At 35.2% G+C, this 20,546-nt stretch overlaps 1 protein-coding gene across 1 annotated transcript in view; it reads right to left on the bottom strand.

Annotated features, from left to right (window-relative positions):
- Positions 1-20,546, bottom strand: part of AGK (acylglycerol kinase) — a 103,696-nt gene that overhangs the window by 32,259 nt on the left and 50,891 nt on the right. The window contains exons 6-8 of the mRNA XM_032761964.2: positions 10,330-10,422; positions 7,446-7,478; positions 6,063-6,157 (exon numbers count right to left, since the gene is read on the bottom strand). Of these exons, the coding sequence (XP_032617855.1) occupies positions 6,063-6,157; positions 7,446-7,478; positions 10,330-10,422 (221 nt within the window). The remainder of the gene's footprint in view (positions 1-6,062; positions 6,158-7,445; positions 7,479-10,329; positions 10,423-20,546) is intronic.

Genomic DNA, 20,546 nt, shown 5'->3' with positions numbered 1-20,546 from the left:
CACACACACACACAGACACATATTCTCTCTCATTCTGTCTCTCTCTCTCTCTCCCCCTCCCTCCCTGTCTCCCTCTCTCCTGCCCAAAGTACTAGTAGTTTATAGGGACTCAAAGAGAAAGCTTTGGCTAGGAGAAGTTCATACAAGGCACTGATCATTTATTCATTTAACATTTACTGAGCCTCTACATTGTGCCTGACTCCTATTTACCATTGGAAAATATAATACTTAAATAACTTTTCTATTCATTGTAAAAAACTCAGGCATTTCTAAAAACAATATTTATTCTTGCTCTAACAGCCAAAAGGGTAACTAAAGGGCAGAATTTTTTACAGTTGTCTTAGCAAAATATAATCTGGAACCTGAGACATATTTCTCTTATTTTCCAGGACTACTAGGATGCGCTTCATTTTAATTGCTGATTCTTTTGAACACAGACCGTTCTTATGTACATTCTGAGAGTCATTTGGAAAGTCTATAGGTTAAAAAAAGTATCATCAAAAGGCATGTACTATTGACATCCATGTAGCATGTGAAGGGAGGGGAAGCAATGATTAGGTTCAATGATTAGGTCTCAGGCTTTAATGAGCCTGTCTCTGGACTTTGAACTTCACAGATGTTTCTCAGTTTTTTCTCTTCCCTTAGGTGGGACAGAATGGCTAGAGTGGGCTGGAATTGGCTTTTTCCCTTCTCCCACATGCAAGGCTGGAGCTGACTAGAATTAAGTATTTCCCTTCCCCAGTTAAACCTTGATAATAATCCAGCAGGGTGGGCTCGGGTTAACTTGTTTCTCCTGAGGACAGGCCTTGTTAAGAAGAACAGAATACTGTGGCATATTTCAAAATGGTTCCTTTTCCCCACCAGTGCCAGAAGTATAAGGCGATTTTTCTGATATTTATTGTGAGCTCCTGGTTGAGTTCCTGGAGGTATATCTCACAATATTGTGGGGGACTCCTTATGACTGGATCCCAGTAGACTGGGACTCCTCTCAGAGCTAATAGCACTGAGCTTCAGCAATGTATCAATTACAGGTCAGGTTTTCCTACCCTGGCACTGGTTTCCAAAGTAGTTTCCAGTGTGTGTCTTCGTTAAGTCAAAATCCCCTGTATTCCCCTGTCTCTCCAATCTTGGGGGCAGCAGTTTGCTCTATGTCCTACCTTCTCCTTCAGATACAAGAAGAGTTGCTGAGTTTTCAGGTTGTTCAGCTTTTCATTTATTGTTAGGACAGAGTGACAACTTCCAAGCTCCTTACATGTGGAACTGGAAACTGGAAGTATAACTTCTTTTATGAAGTTAGATTTATTGGGGTATGATATATACACAGTAAAATCCATACTTTTAGGTACACTGTTTTACAAATTTTGACAAACGCTGCAGTCATATAACTACCACCATGACAAATATACATAACATTTTCAACATCCCAAAAAGTTCCTTCATAACCCTCTGTAGCCAACCCACTCCCTGCACCTTCAGCTCCTGACAATTACTATGTTTTCTGTGTCTAGAGTTTTGCCTTTCCCAGAATGTCATAAAATAGAATCGAAAAGTATGGAGCCTTTCCAGTTCAGCTTTTTTCTCTTAGCATGAGCTTGAAATTCATTTACACTATTGTTTATGAATGGATGTATCAATAGACTATCCATATTCCATTGTATGGATGTACTGGAATTTGTTTATCCATTCACCAGTTGATGGACATTGGCTTTCTTCCCAGTTTTTGGCAGTTAGGAATAAAGCTACTATAAATATTCATGTATAGGTTTTTGTATGGAAATATATCTTCATTTCTTTTGAATAAGTACCTATAAGTGTGATTGCTGCTCATATGGTAGGTATATGTTTAATTTTATAAGAAACTGCCAAACCATTTTCTAAAGTGGCTACCATTTCGTATTTGCACCAATGATATCCAAGAGTTTCAGTTGCTGCATTTATTTGATGGGTTTTTGTTTGCTTTTTTTTTCTTGCTTATGCTGTCCTAATAGATGCATAGTGGCATCTCATGGTAGATTTAATTTGCATTTCTCTAATGACTAAAGATTTTCTTCTACCAGCTTTATAGTTTTAGGTTTTATATACAGGTTTACAATCCATTTTATGCTAATTTTTAGATATAGTGTGAGGTACGGGTTGAAGTTTACTTTTTGTATATGTTCAACTGTTCCAATATTGTTTGTTGAAAAAAACTGTCTTTTCTATTATACATCGAATGGCTTTAGTGCCCTTGTTGAAAAATCAATTGTCCATATGTGTGTGGGTCTAATTCTGGACTCTTTCTTCTACTGATTTATGTCTCTTGTTTTGCCAACACCACACTGTTTTGATCACTGTAGCTTTAGATAAGTATTGGAATTAGATAGGGTAAATCCTTAAACTTTGTTCTTTTTCAAAATTATTTTGATTATTCTACTTTATTTTTCTATATAAATTTTAGAATCAATTTGTCAATTTCTACAAAAAGCTTTATGAAACATTGATTGGGATTGTATTGAATTTATAGATCAGTTTTGGAGAGAATGACATCTCAGTACTGAGCCTCACAATCCATGAACACAGAAGTATCTCTATTTACTTAGGTCTTCTTGATTTCTCTCTTCACTGATTTGTAGTTTCCATCATATAAATCTTACACATATTTTGTTAGATTTATCCGTATGTATTTCATGTTTTTGTAAAGGTTTATCAGTGTTAGTGTCCTATAGCCTCTATTGTTAAATAGCTATATTTTGGAAAAATAAATATGGTAATTATTATTAATAAAGTAAAAAAATTATTTTGTCTGGAGTTTAAGTACAACTACAAGTAGAAGTCATTTACAAAGTACTTTAATGTATATTCAAAAAAGGGCAGTTCCTAACCAAACAGGGCCCCTCCTAATCTATTCTGCTATGTGCAGAACTGGTTGATACTGTGAACTTCATAGAAATTGTTGCCGTCCCATGGTAACTGATTTGAATGACTACAAAACATTCTTTCCTTTTTTAAACAAACAAGCAAACAAACAAAACTTTTCTAGGTGAAGCAGTTAGCAATGGAATATAGAGGCTTATCTGTTTTGATTTATATTTGTTTTAATTATAGAATCTAGAATCAGTAATTGTAGTCAACCTATTTATTTACTGTTTGTCTCCCCTAAATGAACTTTTAATAAACATGAATAAAGTCCACTTTACTAGGCATAATTACACTTACCTAACTAGACCTATTTTAGCTTTTTAACAATTTTCTGAAGTATGTACTACTAGTGTGCATTTGATAAACACATGTAAGAGAAATTGAGGTTCAGAGAGATTGAATGAAATTACCAAGAGGACAGAGCCAGCATGTCACAAAATGAAATTTGTCTCCAAAGATGTGCTAACATAACCTGTAAGGCTGCTTTGGAGGTATCAAATGGATATCAATGGATTCCCAAAGAAAAAATCCACATCTAAAATCTGGGTGCTCTACAGGCCTCCCCATCAATGTGCTCAGGACTAAATGTAAACACCTAAGGAATCAAATCCACCTAAACCAGTGTTTCTAACAGTTAGGTACAACTTAAGATACTTTAAAATCCCAAGATATACACATTAACTCAAATGCTTGGATTAAACTCTAGCTGAAACTATTATATTTTCTCATGTTTCTCTATCAACTCATTTTTACACCATCTTTTTCTCTCCAATATAGACGCTACTTGGGAAGTAGGCAGCAGTTTGGAATATGAGTTTCAGTTTAGGAGAAAGTAAGCAGCATGCTCACAAGTTTAAGTTAATTTGATATGAATATATTAATTCTGAAAAAAGCTATCAGAAAGGATCCTAAAGCACTGTACTTACTCTGAACAGTATTTAACACACTGAGAGATTTAGTAAATGCCTTTGAGAGGCTGACCTTAAAAAAAAAAAATTGTTGTAACTCAAAAAGTCTTTTTATATTAAATTTTTTTCCTAAATTGCTTGGCAGAAGACAGCTAAAATTGCAACCTATAATTTATCATTCTCCTGCCAATAACTAAAAGTTCTAAATAAAGCAGCACTGTAGCATGGAATAGCACTTTTCGGATTATTTACTTGCAACATTCCAAATTCAAAATTCTTTTTTCCTCTGTAGTAACTATGGTACAACAAATCTTGACAGCAGTGCAAAAAGCAAAGCCTTGTTCTTTTTAAATAGCCTTAGGCTTCTGCCATTTTATGAGGCCTACAGAACTCTGAACTCAGGACAGACTTCCTTGATTACCTAAGAGCCCTGGGGCATGCTTATAAATTGTTTTATAATTTTTTAAATTATAAATAGCAGCAGCAACAACAGTAGTTTAACTACAAGGGAAAATCAGTTACTCTCGCAGACCCTGGGGGTTGCCACACACTGTGTAAATTAGCTTTTGGACAGGCAAGGGGTCTCCAAGGAAAATGGTTTACCCTTGGATCAATGACATACGCTATTTGGAATACTCGCTAAAGCAATTCAAAAAATCTGCACTGACACAAGCGGAAGACAAGCTCTCTAATGTAACCAATACCTGAATCAGACAGGATTCATCTTGGAGAAGCAAAAATATGAGCAATTAACTGTCATTATCTACTGTCCCTCAGAAATTCTAAACTGGGAATAAAAAGTATGGCCAACTGACTTTGGGGGGCCAAGGCGGGCAGATCACGAGGTCAGGAGATCAAGACCATCCTGGCTAACACAGTGAAACCCCATCTGTACTAAAAATACAAAAAATTAGCCGGGCATGGTGGCAGGCGCCTGTAGTCCCAGCTACTCGGAGGCTGAGGCAAGAGAATGGCGTGAACCCGGGAGACGGAGCTTGCAGTGAGCCGAGTTCACGCCACTAAACTCCAGCCTAGGCTACAGAGCGAGACTCCGTCTCAAAAAAAAAAAAAAAAAAAAGGATGGCCAACTGAAATGGCCTCTCCTGTAGTTAGGCCTCAGGATGATGAATAGCTGAATAATCCCCATTATATTAAGGTTTGAAATATGAAAGAAGTTTGAATGAAGATCTGACATATATATATATATATGTGTGTATGCCTAGTGTTTTGAAAACTGGACTAAGATGCTTATTAAAATATAGAATTGTCAAAAGAGATACAGTTGACTCCTAAAATTACAATAGCAAAAATAAATTCACAAAAGCCAGCCTTATCAAAGAATTCCAAAGTAGAAAAAAAATCCTTAACCAAAACAGAAAATCATTTGGGTATTATTATTATTTATTCTAGAAGATTATAACCAGAAAAATCATGAGAAAATTTTCATTAAATCATGCAACAAATATTTACTTATTGACTTCCTCCAATGTGTCACAAAGCTTACGTTAACCATCAGGCAACTGATCTCTCAGCTATCTCTCCATTTATTTGGGTCTTCTTGACAACTATTTGCTCAAAATGATGTTATTAATCACTGTCAAAGCTCAAATTCAAGATTTCTATCTTCTTGAAAGAGCAGAGCTTTGTTTACATAATGCCTTCAAGCAAAAAAAGAACAATAATACCAACAATTTGCTTGACTCTTGAAAACACTGTGAGACTCACAGCAATTTAATTTAGATGTCAGAGCTACACTGCTTTCCCTGTCTACTTTGTCTACACTGCCTACCACTTTAAGTATTCCCAAAAGGATGTGGCTATATTTACTTGTTTTAGCTATTTTTAATATCAAGATCATGAAGCCAGGCTACTAGTTCAGTCTTCACAAGGGACTTGTTATTTGTCATTGCATATACTTAAAGCAAACAAATGATCAGCACAAATCTGTCTTCACTAAAGAATCTTACAATGTACAAGCACAAAAACGGTTTGGGTCAGGGATATTATCTTCATAACTGACGAAAGGACATCAAGTATTCACCTCCCTACCTGACCTGCAGACTTATTATAAAAGTCCCACAACCAAGTTGGGAAACTTCCCAATGAACTGAAAGGTTGAACTCTGATCTAGGTCCTCCTCTTAATTATTTGAAGTTTCAGGCTATCAAAACTCAAGAAAGTTATAGCATACACATAAATTTTTCATTCCCAGGCTCGCTCACCCACAAATGCTAATTCCCCACATTGACAACCTACTGGACTTTGTTTCCACTTTCGGCAAAGAGGGTATGACTCAAACTACTGGTCTCTCCCAGTGGGATAAATCCAATGGGAATCTTACTGAAGGTAGCCTGGGGGGAAAAAAGAAGAGGAAAGTTTTATTGTTATGATCAGAAAATCAGGCTTAATGGAGAAGCACAGGTGTGTCCACTATGACAAATAACTGACCCTGTATCTGCCTCCCCATCTCTTTTCCACATCCCTAGACCAGTAATCAAATAAAGCTAGGTGGGTAATTTCTAAAACAAGGCAGTCAATGAAAACAAAATGACTCAGAATTTGGAAGAAATATTTTAGTACTCATTAATGACAACTGTTTGAAAGAAATTTGGTTAAGATAATGAGGGTTTTGAAGATAAAAGATCAATGCACTAGTGCAACAGAGACTGTATTATGTTGTCATACTATTTGATAAAGTTGCAGATAAAATTCAACTAAAAATGTCTACCATTTATACAGTGACCAACGACCGGTGAAGGTGCTTTATAAACTATCTTAAGTACAAATAAGGCAAAGAGAATAAACATGTTCAAGTAACAGATGGTACTGGCATAGTAGTTAACTTAATTAAATGCCACACATACAATAGATACTATAAGGTTCAAAACAATTCTGAGCACAATGTACTATTACCAAAGGGACTGAGAAGGATCTTCTAGCTATTGTAGAAAAGTGCATAAAATAATGTTACAAAAACACCCATGTGCCCACAACCTATATTTAACAAATGGTAACATTTACCTTTTTGCCTCATATGTTTCAAGAAATAAAACGATAGAGATACAATGAAAGTCCCTTCTAAAACTATTCTCCTCTCTCCCTTCCCAGAGGAGACCATTATCCTGAGGTTGGTGTGATTCCTTTTCATCCACATTATTATTCTTTTGCTACATATCTAAGCATCCATTAACAATACATAATATTGTTTTCTGAATTTTAAAACATTGTAGAAATGCATAACATATCTGGGCAACCTACTTTTTTTTTTATTCAAAACTTTTGAGATTTAACCATGTAGATATTTATACATTTAGTTCATTCATTTTAACTGTTAGATGATTCCCACTATATGAATATGCCACAATTTCTTTATGAAAAAGTTCTTTGAAAAAGAGATTCCATAACAAAATTTTAAATAACCATTGTCAAAGTTATTGGATACCATCAATTACCAAACCAGAAAAGTCCCCATGTGTTAATATACGTGTTCTATGACATGGGTAGCAGTATTTTCTTTTCTAAAATCCAAGAAAGCACAATTTGTACCCGTTTTAAAATACAAAATGGAAAAAAAAGAAAGAAAAGCAATAAAAAAGAACAAAAATAAAACTTAAAATGCAATTACTCTTTAATGCTCACCTCATCTGTTCGTCGAAGAACTCCAGTAACAACCTACAAATGTAATAATAAAACATTTTTATAAATAATATGTATTTCCTTTACAATAAAAGAATTGGATTCAATTTTCATAGACCATAAACTTAGTCCTGTTTTCTTCTTAGAAGCTCTGTTAAAAGATGCACTGGATCTTAAAATATATAGTATTCTCCAATACAATCAGAGCTAAATTAGATTTTATTTTTGACCTAGGATCAACAATACAATAAAGGCTAAGATAAAATAATTATAAAAACTCCAAGTTGTATTAGTAAAAATATGTTTTAAGTTCTATAAAATGGGTATAAATATGATGTACACATCAATTATACAGAAAACCCTAGTTTACTACTATAAAATACACATACAGGAAAAAAGCACTTTGCTGCACTCAGAGAGTGTGCACTTAACAAATCGTTCTTCTTGACAAATATGAAGAAGGATAGTATTCTGTAAAAACTGTGAAAAATACCTAAATAAAAAAAATTTTCTCATAATTCCACCATGCCAGATAACCAACTATTATTATTATTATTTTGTTTTTCTTTTGCAATGGAATCTTGCTCTGTCACCCAGGCTGGAGTGCAATGGCATGATCTCGGCTCACTGCAACCTCTGCTTTCCAGGTTCAAGCGATTCTCCTGCCTCAGCCTCCCAAGTAGTTGGGATTACAGGCGCCCACCATCATGCCCAGCTAATTTTGTATTTTTAGTAGAGATGGGGTTTCGCCATGTTGGTTAGACTGGTTGCAAACTCTGGACCTCGGGTGATCCACCCACCTTGGCCTCCCAAAGTGCTGGGATTACAGGCATGAGCCACCGCACCCGGCCCCACATAACCAATTATTAATCACTTGTTTATATTTGATATTTTCCCTCCAATCCTTTTTCTAATCAGTGCATATTTTTGTATGACTGTAATTATACCAAATACACAATTTCTTTGAAAACATTTTGTAATGTAAAACCTGACCCAGGTCTCCTCCCTTCATCTTCTCCTGCCTCACTGAATTTCAGGAATAATTGGGGCTGTTGAGAGGTCTACTTCCTTCTTTGTAGGCATGCTATCAATATTCTTCACACTTCATTAAAAAGCCATAAAAACAATTACAACATCATTAGCACAGCCTTTTTAAAAGAAGCTTACTAAGGCTCACGTAATGACTAAGTCAAACATAGGACAGTACTCTGCTGTTAGCTTCTGATCCCTGAACACTGGTAAAACCAACAAATGGGGACAACAGGCAATCAGAAATGAGGTACGAATATGAATTATAGTATACAGGATTGAATAATTAAGCAGTGCGTGGGATCACCTGCACTGGGCTCTTTAGGGGTTTCCAAAATATAATGAATGCACTACTCTGCTGCTAGAAAAGAAGAGTACTTGCAGGGTAACATACTTACTGCCCTTAATGGACCAAAGTAAGCATTAAGGGTATCTTTATTAATAAATTTTATGTTTTAATAGTAGTTTTAGGTTCACAGCAAAATTGAGAGGAATACAGAGATTTCCCATGTCCCTCTGGCCCCCTATACGTGAACCTTCCACCCATTATCAACATCCTTCACCAGAGTGGCACATTTGTTACAACTGATGGACCTACATTGACATATTATCATCACCCAAAGTCCATCATTTACATTAGGGTTCCCTCTTGGTGTTGTACATCTATGGGTTTCCACAAATGTATAACACTTATACATTTGTGTATAACAAATACACACACACAAAATTTGTGTTAAACAAATTTGTGTATAACACAAATGTATTCACCCTTACAGTATCATAATGAATAGTTTCACTGCCCTACCAATCCTCTGTACTCTGCCTATTCATCCCTCTCTTCAACGTCTGGTAACCTCTGACATTTTCACTGCCTCCATAGTTTTGCCTTCTCCAGATATCAGATTGTCGGAATCACACAGTATGTAGTCTTTTCAGACTATCCTCTTTCACTTAGTAACATACATTTAGGTTTCCTCCATGTCTTTTCATGGCTTGATAGCTCACTTCTTTTTAGTGCTGAATAATACCTATTGTCTGAATATATCTCACTTTACTTATTCACTCACCTACTAAAGGACATCTTGGTTGCTTCCAAGATTTGGCAATTATGAATAATGCTGCTACATGTGCAATCGTGTGGACACAGGATTTCAACTCCTTTGGTAAATACCAAGGAGCATAATTGCTGGATTGTATGTTAACAGTGTGTTCAGTTTTGTAAGAAAACACCCAGCTGTTCCAAAGTGGCTGTACCATTTTGCATTCCTACCAACGAGAGTTCCTGTTGCTCCACATCTTTGCCAGCATTTAATATTGCCAGTGTTCTGAAATTTTGGCCATTCTAATAGGTGCATAGTGGTATCTCATTGAGAAGATGCAATATTAAAACAAAAGCAGATGTATGTATACCTCTTCCTATTAATGTAGTATAATATTATATGTAATGGAAATGACATGAGAATGGATAGCTGAATATCTATTTGTTTATTTTATAAGAAACATACCTATTGATGGAAACTATGATTCCATTACAAACAGGGCTACTTCATAAGAGTCTTCAAAATATAACAAGATTATCCCATCCACCACCATTTTTTCTTCTGTTATATTCAATATTATTAAACTTAAATATGATAATACAAAAATCCTTCTATATGCTGGGTAGAGGGTTTACAAAAAGCATTGAAATGGAAGTGCATGAGAAAAATTTAAAGCTATACTAGCTTTAGAGAGCAACAATCCTAAAATAATGAATTAAAATAAAAAATTTCTTTAAATTACAACATACCATTGCTCTAGGATTTAATTTCCATTTTTCTCACTTTCAAAATAGTTTCAAAGAGAAAAACAGTCATACCTCCTGCAGTGTCCCATCTCCTCCTGCAACAATGATCACATCTGTGTTTTCCATCAGTTCCAGGAGTTTCTTGGCTTGTCCCTCATAATCTGTCTGAAATACCAAGGAAGCCTTTGGTGAGTTTATCAACCTAGAGCCACAAGGTTAAAGGTTTAAAAATGTGGGATATCTTCTTTAAAGTTTTACATTGACTGTCTTCATAAATTTTACATAATTGATAGACATGAAAAAATAGCTATCAAAGCAATTATGTATAGTCGTTACAGTTTTACACTTTTAGAGCCAGAGGGACCTCAGAAACCATCTAGTCAGCTCCATACTTTGAAAATAAAATTCAAACCCAATAATTTGCCTGCTACACAGCTAGCTAGTCAAAGGCATCATTTCCAGTCCAGTGCAGATTCTATTACATCCTTTATAGGAAGTCAAGTGTACATGCAAATAGGGACAAGCAGATGTAATAACAAGAGCACAGATGTCAGAGCCCAAGAAACCCGGATTAAATCTCAACTCTGCTACTTTTTAGCTGAGTGACCTTAAATTCTATGGATCTTAATTTCCTCATCACTGAAATTATGTGTGTTGAGGGAGGGAATAATGATAGCTTCTCTGTAAAACAGTTGTAAAGCAGTATGTAAAGCAACTGGTAAGGTAACTGTTCATAACTGGTATTGCACTAAATAAAAGGAGGTTATTATTGTTTTGTTATGACCATACATAAAGAAATACAGGTATGATTCAAAGTAGTCACAAAACAATGCCTAAGACTTACCATTTTTATTGATACCATTTTATTTCAGATACATACATAGACTTAAATGAACCATTTAAGCCACCAATAATATGTATACTTCTAAAACCAAACACTAAATTTCAATAGACATAATGTAACTAATATTAAAATAGGAAACACTCCCTCCAATTGATATCACACTATACATACTAATAGACAAAAATTAAATATCTGGATTTCAGATGGGCTTAAGCACCTATGGCATAATAAAAATATATATATATATCTGGGCCAGGTGCAGTGGCTCACGCCTGTAATCCCAGCACTTTGGGAGGCCAAGGCACGTGGATCACGAGGTAGGAGATGAAGACCAGCCTGGCCAACATGGTGAAACCCCATCTGTACTAAAAATACAAAAATTAGCCGGGCATGGTGATGCACACCTGTAATCCTAGCTACTCAGGAGGCTGAGGCAGGATAATCGCTTGAACCTGGGAGGTGGAGATTGCAGTGAACTGAGATCACACCACTGCACTCCAGCCTGGGCAACAGAGCGAGACTCTGTCTCAGGAAAACAAACAAACAAAAAAAACAAAACAAAAAACCATACATACATATATATACACGTGTATATATACATATATATACGTGTATATATACATATATATGCATATATGTGTGTATATATACATATATATGTGTGTGATATACACACACATATATGTGTATATATATACACATATATGTGTGTGTGTGTGTGTGTATATATATATATATATATATATATATATATATGTCTGGTCTCTTTCTTGGTTGCTGGCACAGAGCTCCTAAAACCCCTGGAATTTCCTGAGTGATAAAAATGTCTTTTGTTATTCATGGCAAGGCCCTCTCAATCTTGCCAGTTTGTGCTAATGAGGTGATTGGTGGGCCCCTGAATAGCTTCAAGATGGGAGCTGGTCACCAGAAGGACCAGCAAGGTGATTAGAGGGTTGGAACTTTTAGCCCCATCCCTAACCTCCAGGGAGGAGCGAGGGGCCTGAGATTGAGTTTATTCACCAATGGCCAATGATTTAATTGATCATGCCTGCTTAAGGGAACCTTCCTAAGCAATGGAGTGTGGGGAGCTTCCAGGCTGGAAGCAAATACCTCAACATTGAAGTATTGAGAGGAGGCACACCTACAGAGGGTATAGAAGCTCTATGCCAATCCCTCTGCCCCCATACCTTGCACTATGTATCTTTCCATTTGTTGTTCCTGAGTAGTATCCTTTATAATATACTGGTAAACTAAGCAAAGTGCTTTCCTGAGTTTGAGTTACCGAACCTGAGGAGGGGGTTGGAAGAACCCTCGACTTGTAGTTGGCAGGTCAGAAGAACAGGTGACCATTTCCCCAGGATGTGAGACTGGCGCCTGAAGTGTGGACAGTCTTGTGAAACTGAGCCCTTAACCCCTTGGAGTCTGCACTAACTCCAGGTGTTGGTGTCAGAATTGAACTGAATCAAATTGAACTGAATTGTTGGACATCCAACTAGTGTGAGAAAAGACTCCAGTATCTGAGCCAATAAGTCCTATATGACATTAATTCACAGTGAACACAGAGGAAAAAGGAAGCCTCCTTAAAATACTACCATCTAATTTTAGGATGAATAGTTCCACTTTTATTCTAAAAATAAAATTATGAGCTTTATAGTTACATATTCGCAAATATTTGACTTTAAAAAAATGTATATATGTCAATCCTGATGAAAAGGATGGTTCATGAACACCCAGAAATAAGCGATCATGAGGAATTAGCCTGTGTTCTCACTAAGGCCAAGTGATTTCATACTGTCCTCATTTCCTTCTTTGACAGATTAGCTACATCAGTAGATCTTGGAAATTAGACAGACACATTACATCAGGTCTTTAGCAAGACGCCTGGCAAGTCACTTGATGATATCCCTGTGGTCAAAGTGAAGAAATGTGGAAACAACATGCTAGAAAACAAGTAAGTGGATGAGCTACCAATTGAATATCTATGTCCAAAATGTGATGCTCATTGGAATGATGTCAAATTGCTGGAAGATTCCTAGGACATTTCATTAAGGGTCCCCCTTCAGCCTTTTCTTAGGCAATACTTTGTCAACAATGGAAGTGAAAGGTAATTTACTAGATACATAAGTGATACAAAGCTGACATTTGCTCCTCCTTACTTCTTTAACCTCATCCTCTCTTACTCTCACCCTGTGCTCATTTCACTCCAATTACACTGGCCTCTTTACCATGCTTCAAATATGTCAAATACACACATGCCTCAGGGCCTTTGGATATGCAGTATCACAGCTCGTGATACCGTGATACTTCTTCCTCAAGCATCTACATGACTAACTCATTTCCTTTGGGTGTCTGTTCAAAGCTCATCTTGTCAGACCCACCTTCCTTGACCATCTGCAGTAAAATAACACCCCTATTAGCCTTTGTCTCCTTACCCTGCTTAATCTTTCTTCTTAGCACTCATCGCCATCTGACAAATTATATGTTTACTGATATATTTGTTTCTCACCTGCATTCTTGCTTTCAAACCTTGAAATGAAGCTCTTTAAGGACAGATAGGGAATTTATTTTGTTAAGACTATATCCCCAATACCTAGAACAAGGCTTAGCTCATAGTGGGCACTAAATAAATATTTGTAAAAACAAATTAATAAATGTGAAAAGGTATATGAATAAAAGAATAAAAATTTTAAAAGACCTTGACAGATTTGACAGACCATAATTTCAAAGATTAATAGAGATAATATTAATATATTTGAGGCTCTGATCTTAGGAAAAAAATCCCAAATGCACTAAAAGAGGAAGGATAAAAAAGTGGCCTAACAGTTGCCCCCTCCCAGAAAAAAAACTAGACACTAACCTTACACTTTTCAAAAAACTAACTCAAAATGGATCATAGGCCTAAAGGTAAAATAACACAGGAGGGAATTTAAGTGATCTTGGGGTTGGTGATGAGTTTTTAGATACATCACCAAAAGCAAGATCCATGAAAGAAAAAAAAAATTGATAAATTAAAATTCAGTAAAATTTAAAACTTCTGCTCTATGAAAAACACTATTATAAGGATAAAAAGACAAGCCACAGCCTGAGAGAGAATATATGCAAAATGCATAGCAAACACCTTACATCTAAAATATATCAATAACTCTTAAAACTCAACAAAAAGAAACCAGCCCAATTAAAAGGGCAAAGATCTGAACAGACACCTCACCAAAGATCTACAGATGGATAATAAGCATATGGAAATACACTCAACATTATATGTCATTAGGGAATTGCAAATTAAAACAATGAGACTTCATTATACATTTATTTCAATGGCTAAAATCCAAAACACTGACAATACCAAAGACTGACGAGGATATGGAACAACAGGAACTCTAGTTCACTAGTGGTAATAATACAAAATGGTACAGCCACTTTGAGTGGCAGTTTCCGATAAAACCAAACATAGTCTTACCATATTATCCAGCAAAAGCACTCCTAGGCATTTACCCAAATGACTAGAAAACTTATTTATGTCCACCCAAGAACCTGTACATTAATGTTTATAGCAATTTTATTCATAGTTGCTAAAATGGAAGGGTCCAAGACGTACTTCAGTAGGTGAATGGATAAACTGTAGCACATTCAGACAATAGACTATTGCTCAGCAAAGAAATGAGCTAACAAGCCATGAAAACACAATGGAGAAACCTAAAACCCATATTGCTAAGTGAAAGAAGCCAATCTGAAAAGACTGCATTTTGTATGATTCCAACTATATGACATTTTAAAAATAGCAAAGTATGGTGACAGTAAAAACAGCTGTGGAGGGAAGGATGAATAGGTACAGCAGAAGAACAGAGAGGATTTTAATCTGTCTGATAATATAATAGTGAACACAATGCATTATGCATTTGTCAAAACCCATAGAACTGTGCAACACAAATGCAAATGAAAACTATGCAAATGAAAAGAGCAAATGCAAATGAAAACTATGGACTTGAGTTAATAATAATGCATCAATAATGGCTCATCAATTGTAGGAAATGTATAACACTAATGCAAGATGTTAATAATACAGGAAATTGTGGGCAGGGGAGAGAAGGAATATAGGTATTCTGTGATTTCTCTTGAATTCTTCCTTAAACCTAAAACTGCTCTAAAAAATAAAGTCTACTTTTTTATAAAGTGGCCTGATGGTACATAGCAAACAAAATAATGAGTCCAATATGACTCAAAATATGATATATCAACAACAACAAAAGAGTCTGAGCTTGAGCTGTTTGAAAGAATAGTATATGGAACAAGAGACTTGGTGGTCTTGCTCTACTCTTCCTTAGATAGCCCATACCTCATTTCTGGGTACTACTGGAGAATATCTAAGAGAACAATCAGGAATGTGACAGATTTGAAACCATTACCCCTGGGAAGAAACTGGAAATGTCTAAACCACAGAAGGCTCAAGGGAGCATCAGGATAACATTCTTTACTATTCCAAAGACTATTTTGCAGAAGAAAGATTAGGCTTGTTTCACATGAACCCATGGGATAGAACCAAGCCTGAAGTCAATGATTCTCAATCCAACCACACATTATAATCACCTGGGAATGAATAAACAAATGAGCAAGTGAATGAATGAATGAAATTATTTTGTAAATACAGACTCCACTTCACATTAGTTATATCTAGGGAGTGTGACCTGGGTACAACTTATATTTTTAAACATTTCTAGGTAATTTGATATTCAGCCAGAGTTGAAAACCACTGACCTATGTGTAAAAACTCTTGGGCAACAGATTTCTTCTCAAAATTAGGAAGAATATTCTAATAGTGCTGTCCTAAGGATGAAAACAGGTTGTCTTGGAGGTTTCAGGTCAAATGGGAGACAAAGCCAAAGGTAGAAAGCACATGCCTTAGAGTCGATAGACCTGGGTTTAAATCAGTTCTGTCACTACTAATTGTATAACAGGGAAGGTTTCTGGATGTTTGTATCTTCAATTTCCTCATTCACAAAATAAAGATGATAACACTCAACTTCACCAAGCTTTATGTGACTTCAATAAAACCAGCTATGTGAAGTGCTACAATTCCATTTCTAAAAGAATGGTAGGCTAGGTACCCTGCCATTGAAAATTAAAGCTACTGAGTAAAATAATGAAAACATCTTTGATGCATCAATAAATGAGAATAAAGTAAGGAACACTAAATATAAAACTAGCACCTACACAGTAAATGTTTTGAGGGCATCTAGTAAACCAGGTAGATCTGAATGTTGGTTTTCAAAGTTTCACCAGGTTCTAGGAAAAGCAAACAAAAATCCCAGGACCTGCTCAAGATTAGTGAATCTAGTACAGAACCACACCCCACTATAAACCAGGACCCAAAAGACTGCATGTGCAGTTTAGAGAGAATAAAAACAAGGTTGACTCACTCATACTCCTAGACTATTCCCAGGGCACTGCAAAAAAACCTTCGTCTTTCTGAAATTTGGTGCTAAATGAAGGGATAAACATCTTCCCTGAGAATCCACAACTTTAGGCTAGTCCTTACATAAGTAACCCAAATGCATGCTACCTGGATAATCTGAAAAATCTCAAGCTAAAAATTTAATTTAAAGAGTTCACAGGACTCTTACATAAATTATGCATTGAGAAAGACACAACATTCTGTGGTACTTCCGCTAAACTACATAATCTGAATCTAATTATAACAAAACAGTAGATAAACCCAAACTGAAGGATGTTCTTAAAAAAAAAAAAGGAGGAATTTTTTTAAGTTGCCTAAACAAATATCACAACTAAATACAACATGTGATCCCAGATTGGATGCAGAACAAGAAAAAGTGTTTTTTCTTTTGTTATAAATGGCATTCATGGAACAATTGGAGGCTGAGGCAGGCAGATCACGAGGTCAAGAGATCGAGACCATCCTGGCCAACATGGTGAAACTCAGTCTCTATTAAAAATACAAAAATTAGCTGGGTGTGGTGGCGTGCTCCTGTAATCCCAGCTACTCAGGAGGCTGAGGCAGGAGAATCGCTTGAACCCGGGAGACAGAGGATGCAGTGAGCTGAGATCGTGCCACTGCACTCTAGCCTGGTGACAGAGTGAGACTCCATTTCAAAAAAAAAAAAAAAAAATTCTACAAGATAATAGTACATCAATGATAATTTCTCAATTTTGATAACTGTTCTTGCAGTTATATAACAGAGTGCCCTTGTTTTTAGGATATAGATATTTAGAGATAAAGGGACATTTTTTCTGCAACCTACTCTCAAACAAGCCAGAAAATAATATGTGTGTGTGTGTGTATATATGTGTACATACATATATATGTATATATATACACACATATGTGTGTGTGTATATATATACATACATATATATGTATATATATACACACATATGTGTGTGTGTATATATATACATACATATATATGTATATATATACACACATATGTGTGTGTGTATATATATACATACATATATATGTATATATATACACACACATTCATACATATACACACATACATGTAAAGAGAGAGCATGTGTAAACATGGTAAAATGTTAATGCAGTATTTGAGGAGTTCGGGTGAAGTGATATGGGAATTTGAATATTTCTGTACATTTTTTATAAGTTTGACATTATTTCAAAATAAAAGCTAATCCAAAAGAAAGAAAACTCTGTAAAGAGTAGTGGTTTCTACTGAGGCATAAAAAGTAAACATTAGTATTTCTATTTATTTTTTAATCTCATCCTTTTAAATGTCTATTTTCTGTATACATAATGTACATATTAGTACTTGCATATAATTGATAAGTATCTTAAATTGGAAAAAATCACAAATACATGAGTCACAGGACATTTGATAGTATAAGATGGGGTTAGATAGTGTAAGATGATAAAAGAGAATCATTACTTTTGCTAAGTATGAAAATGGCACTGTAGATAAATATAAAAGTATTCTTATTTGTTTAAAAATACACATAAAAGTATTTAGGGCTAAAATTAGAGGATATCTGTAACTGACTTCAGGGAACCGAGCTACCATGTGAAGATACATAGTGGAGACCACATGAGCCAGGGGACAGCCAGCATCAACTTGGAGACATGTGAGTAAAGCCATCGAAGACCACCCTTCTTCAGCCACGCCACTATGAGCCCAGGCGAGACTGCTGACCAATGGAATCATAAGCAGAAAAACAGTGAGGCCGTTTGTTCTGCAGCAATAGATAATTGGTATAGAATGTTGGAATGAATTAAACAGTCAAGTCAAAAGATAAGAAAATGGCCTTTACAATATCCTGCTTTCATGCTTTTATCAACAATACATCTAAAATCTCAGGAGAGAAAAAAGATGAAAATAAAGGGATATAAAAATTATACCAGGCAAAAACTAAAATAAGCAAGCTAGTGTAAATTACCAATAATACTAGATAAGATAGACTATCACAAAAGGCAGTATTTGTGCTAAAAACAGTCATTCTATGACGGGGTCAAAATGTAAGAAAAATGAAATAATCTGAAACTTTAGTGCATCTAATAACATAGTCTCAAAATACAAAATGCAAAAATGGACAAATCTATGTAGTGAAATAGACAAATCCACAATTATAGTGGGAGATTTCTAACACCCCCTCTTGATAATTTATATAGTTAAAACAGTAGAAAAACTCAGTAAGGACATAGAAGATTTGAACCCACACAATTAACAGACTTGACTTAATGAACATATATAGAACATAGTGCCCAATAACTGATATATACTATTTTTAGGCATAGATACAACATTTATGAAAACAGAGCACATGTTAGACCATAAAACAAATTTCAACAAGCTTTAAAACGCTAGAATTTCATAGACTACATTTTTTGGCCAAAATGCAATTAAGTCTGAAATCATTAACAAAGACAATCAGAAAAACTTTAGATTTGGAAATTCAAAAACACATAGATCAAGAAAAATCACAAGCAAAATTTGAAAATATTTAAAAATAAATAATAAAAATATTATGCATCAAAAAGTAGCTGAAGCAGTAGAGTGGATCTGTAGCTTAAATACATACAATAAGAAAGAAAGGTAAAAATGAACTAAGTGATGAAGTTAAAATGTCAGAAAAAGCACAGCAGAAAAGATTTTTTTAAAAAGTAGAATGACTGAAACAATAAAAAAATCAGAAATGAATGAAACATATAAATAAGAGGATCAATAAGCCAAAAAATGGTTCTTGGCAAGGGCTAAATTGACAAACCTCTCACAAGATTACTGAGGGGAAAAAGAGAGGGTACAAATAAACAATATTGAGAATGAAAATAAGACATTACATATGCTATAGAAATTTAAAAGTTAAATAGAAGATATTATGAACAACCTGATGTCAATTAATTTGAAAATTTAGATGAAACAAATTCCTTGAAGAATTTACCTTACAAAAACTAAGTCAAGAATAAAACCTGAGTACTTCTAGAACTGTTAAAGAAATTTAATGTACAAAGAAAATTTAAAAAAAAGATAAAAAAGGCTAGGCATGGTAGCTTACACCTATAATCCCAGTACTTTGGGAAGCCAAGGAGCGGGGATCGCTTGAGTCCAGGAGTTCGAGACCAGCCTTGGCAACATAGTGAGATCCTGTCACACACACACACACACACACACACACACACAAAAGAAAATCACCCCTCAAGGAAAGCTCCAGATCCAGATGGTTTTACCTGTGAGTTTCACCAATCATTAGAGAAACAAACATCAGTCTCACATAACCATACTAGGGTCTCTCATACCTGCCACATTACAGGTACTCAAATATATGTTAGTTTTCTTCCCCTTTCTCCTATCCCCAGGGGCAAACAACTGGAAAATCATGACAGAAAAGTTGGAAAAGAGGGTTCAACATTGCATGGCAAACTAGACTAAATGATCCTTTTTAACTTCTATGATTTCCTGGAAGTGTACAATATTAGAAATTGGTCAACAGACTTATAACCATAGTAAGAGAGGTTTTCACTATATACACATGTATGTACTTACCCACATATATCTCATTTAAAATTCAACAAGTAGAGTCCTGCATCTTCGAAATAGTACAATTCCTTGTAATTTATGCTTGCCTCCTTTTCTTCTTAACTAAATCTCACAAATTCTAAAGCTTTACCATTTAAAATTCTTCACCAAAGATAATTCCTTACCAGAGAGAAAATGGTTTACCTGTTTGTGGAACTACTAAGAAATTAAATTAATTACTCAAACTTGAAGGTTGTGTATTTTCAGGAAAAAGAATTCTTACAGCTATAACAACTTTCATCTTCCAAGAGATGTAATTCCACATCCTATCTCTCAGATGAAAGGTATCAAGTTCTCCAAGCCTCCATCCAATCCTATTCTGAAAATGAAAAGCTGACACTATTTGAAAAAAAACAAAACTACATTTATTAATTGTCAGAACAGGATATAACATTAATTTC

This window comes from Hylobates moloch, unplaced genomic scaffold (genome assembly GCF_009828535.3).
Source record: "Hylobates moloch isolate HMO894 unplaced genomic scaffold, HMol_V3 SCAFFOLD_1, whole genome shotgun sequence".
In the NCBI taxonomy this organism is placed as follows: domain Eukaryota; kingdom Metazoa; phylum Chordata; class Mammalia; order Primates; family Hylobatidae; genus Hylobates; species Hylobates moloch.
Note: the sequence above shows the minus strand (reverse complement) of the source record. Positions and strands in the feature narration are given on the sequence as shown.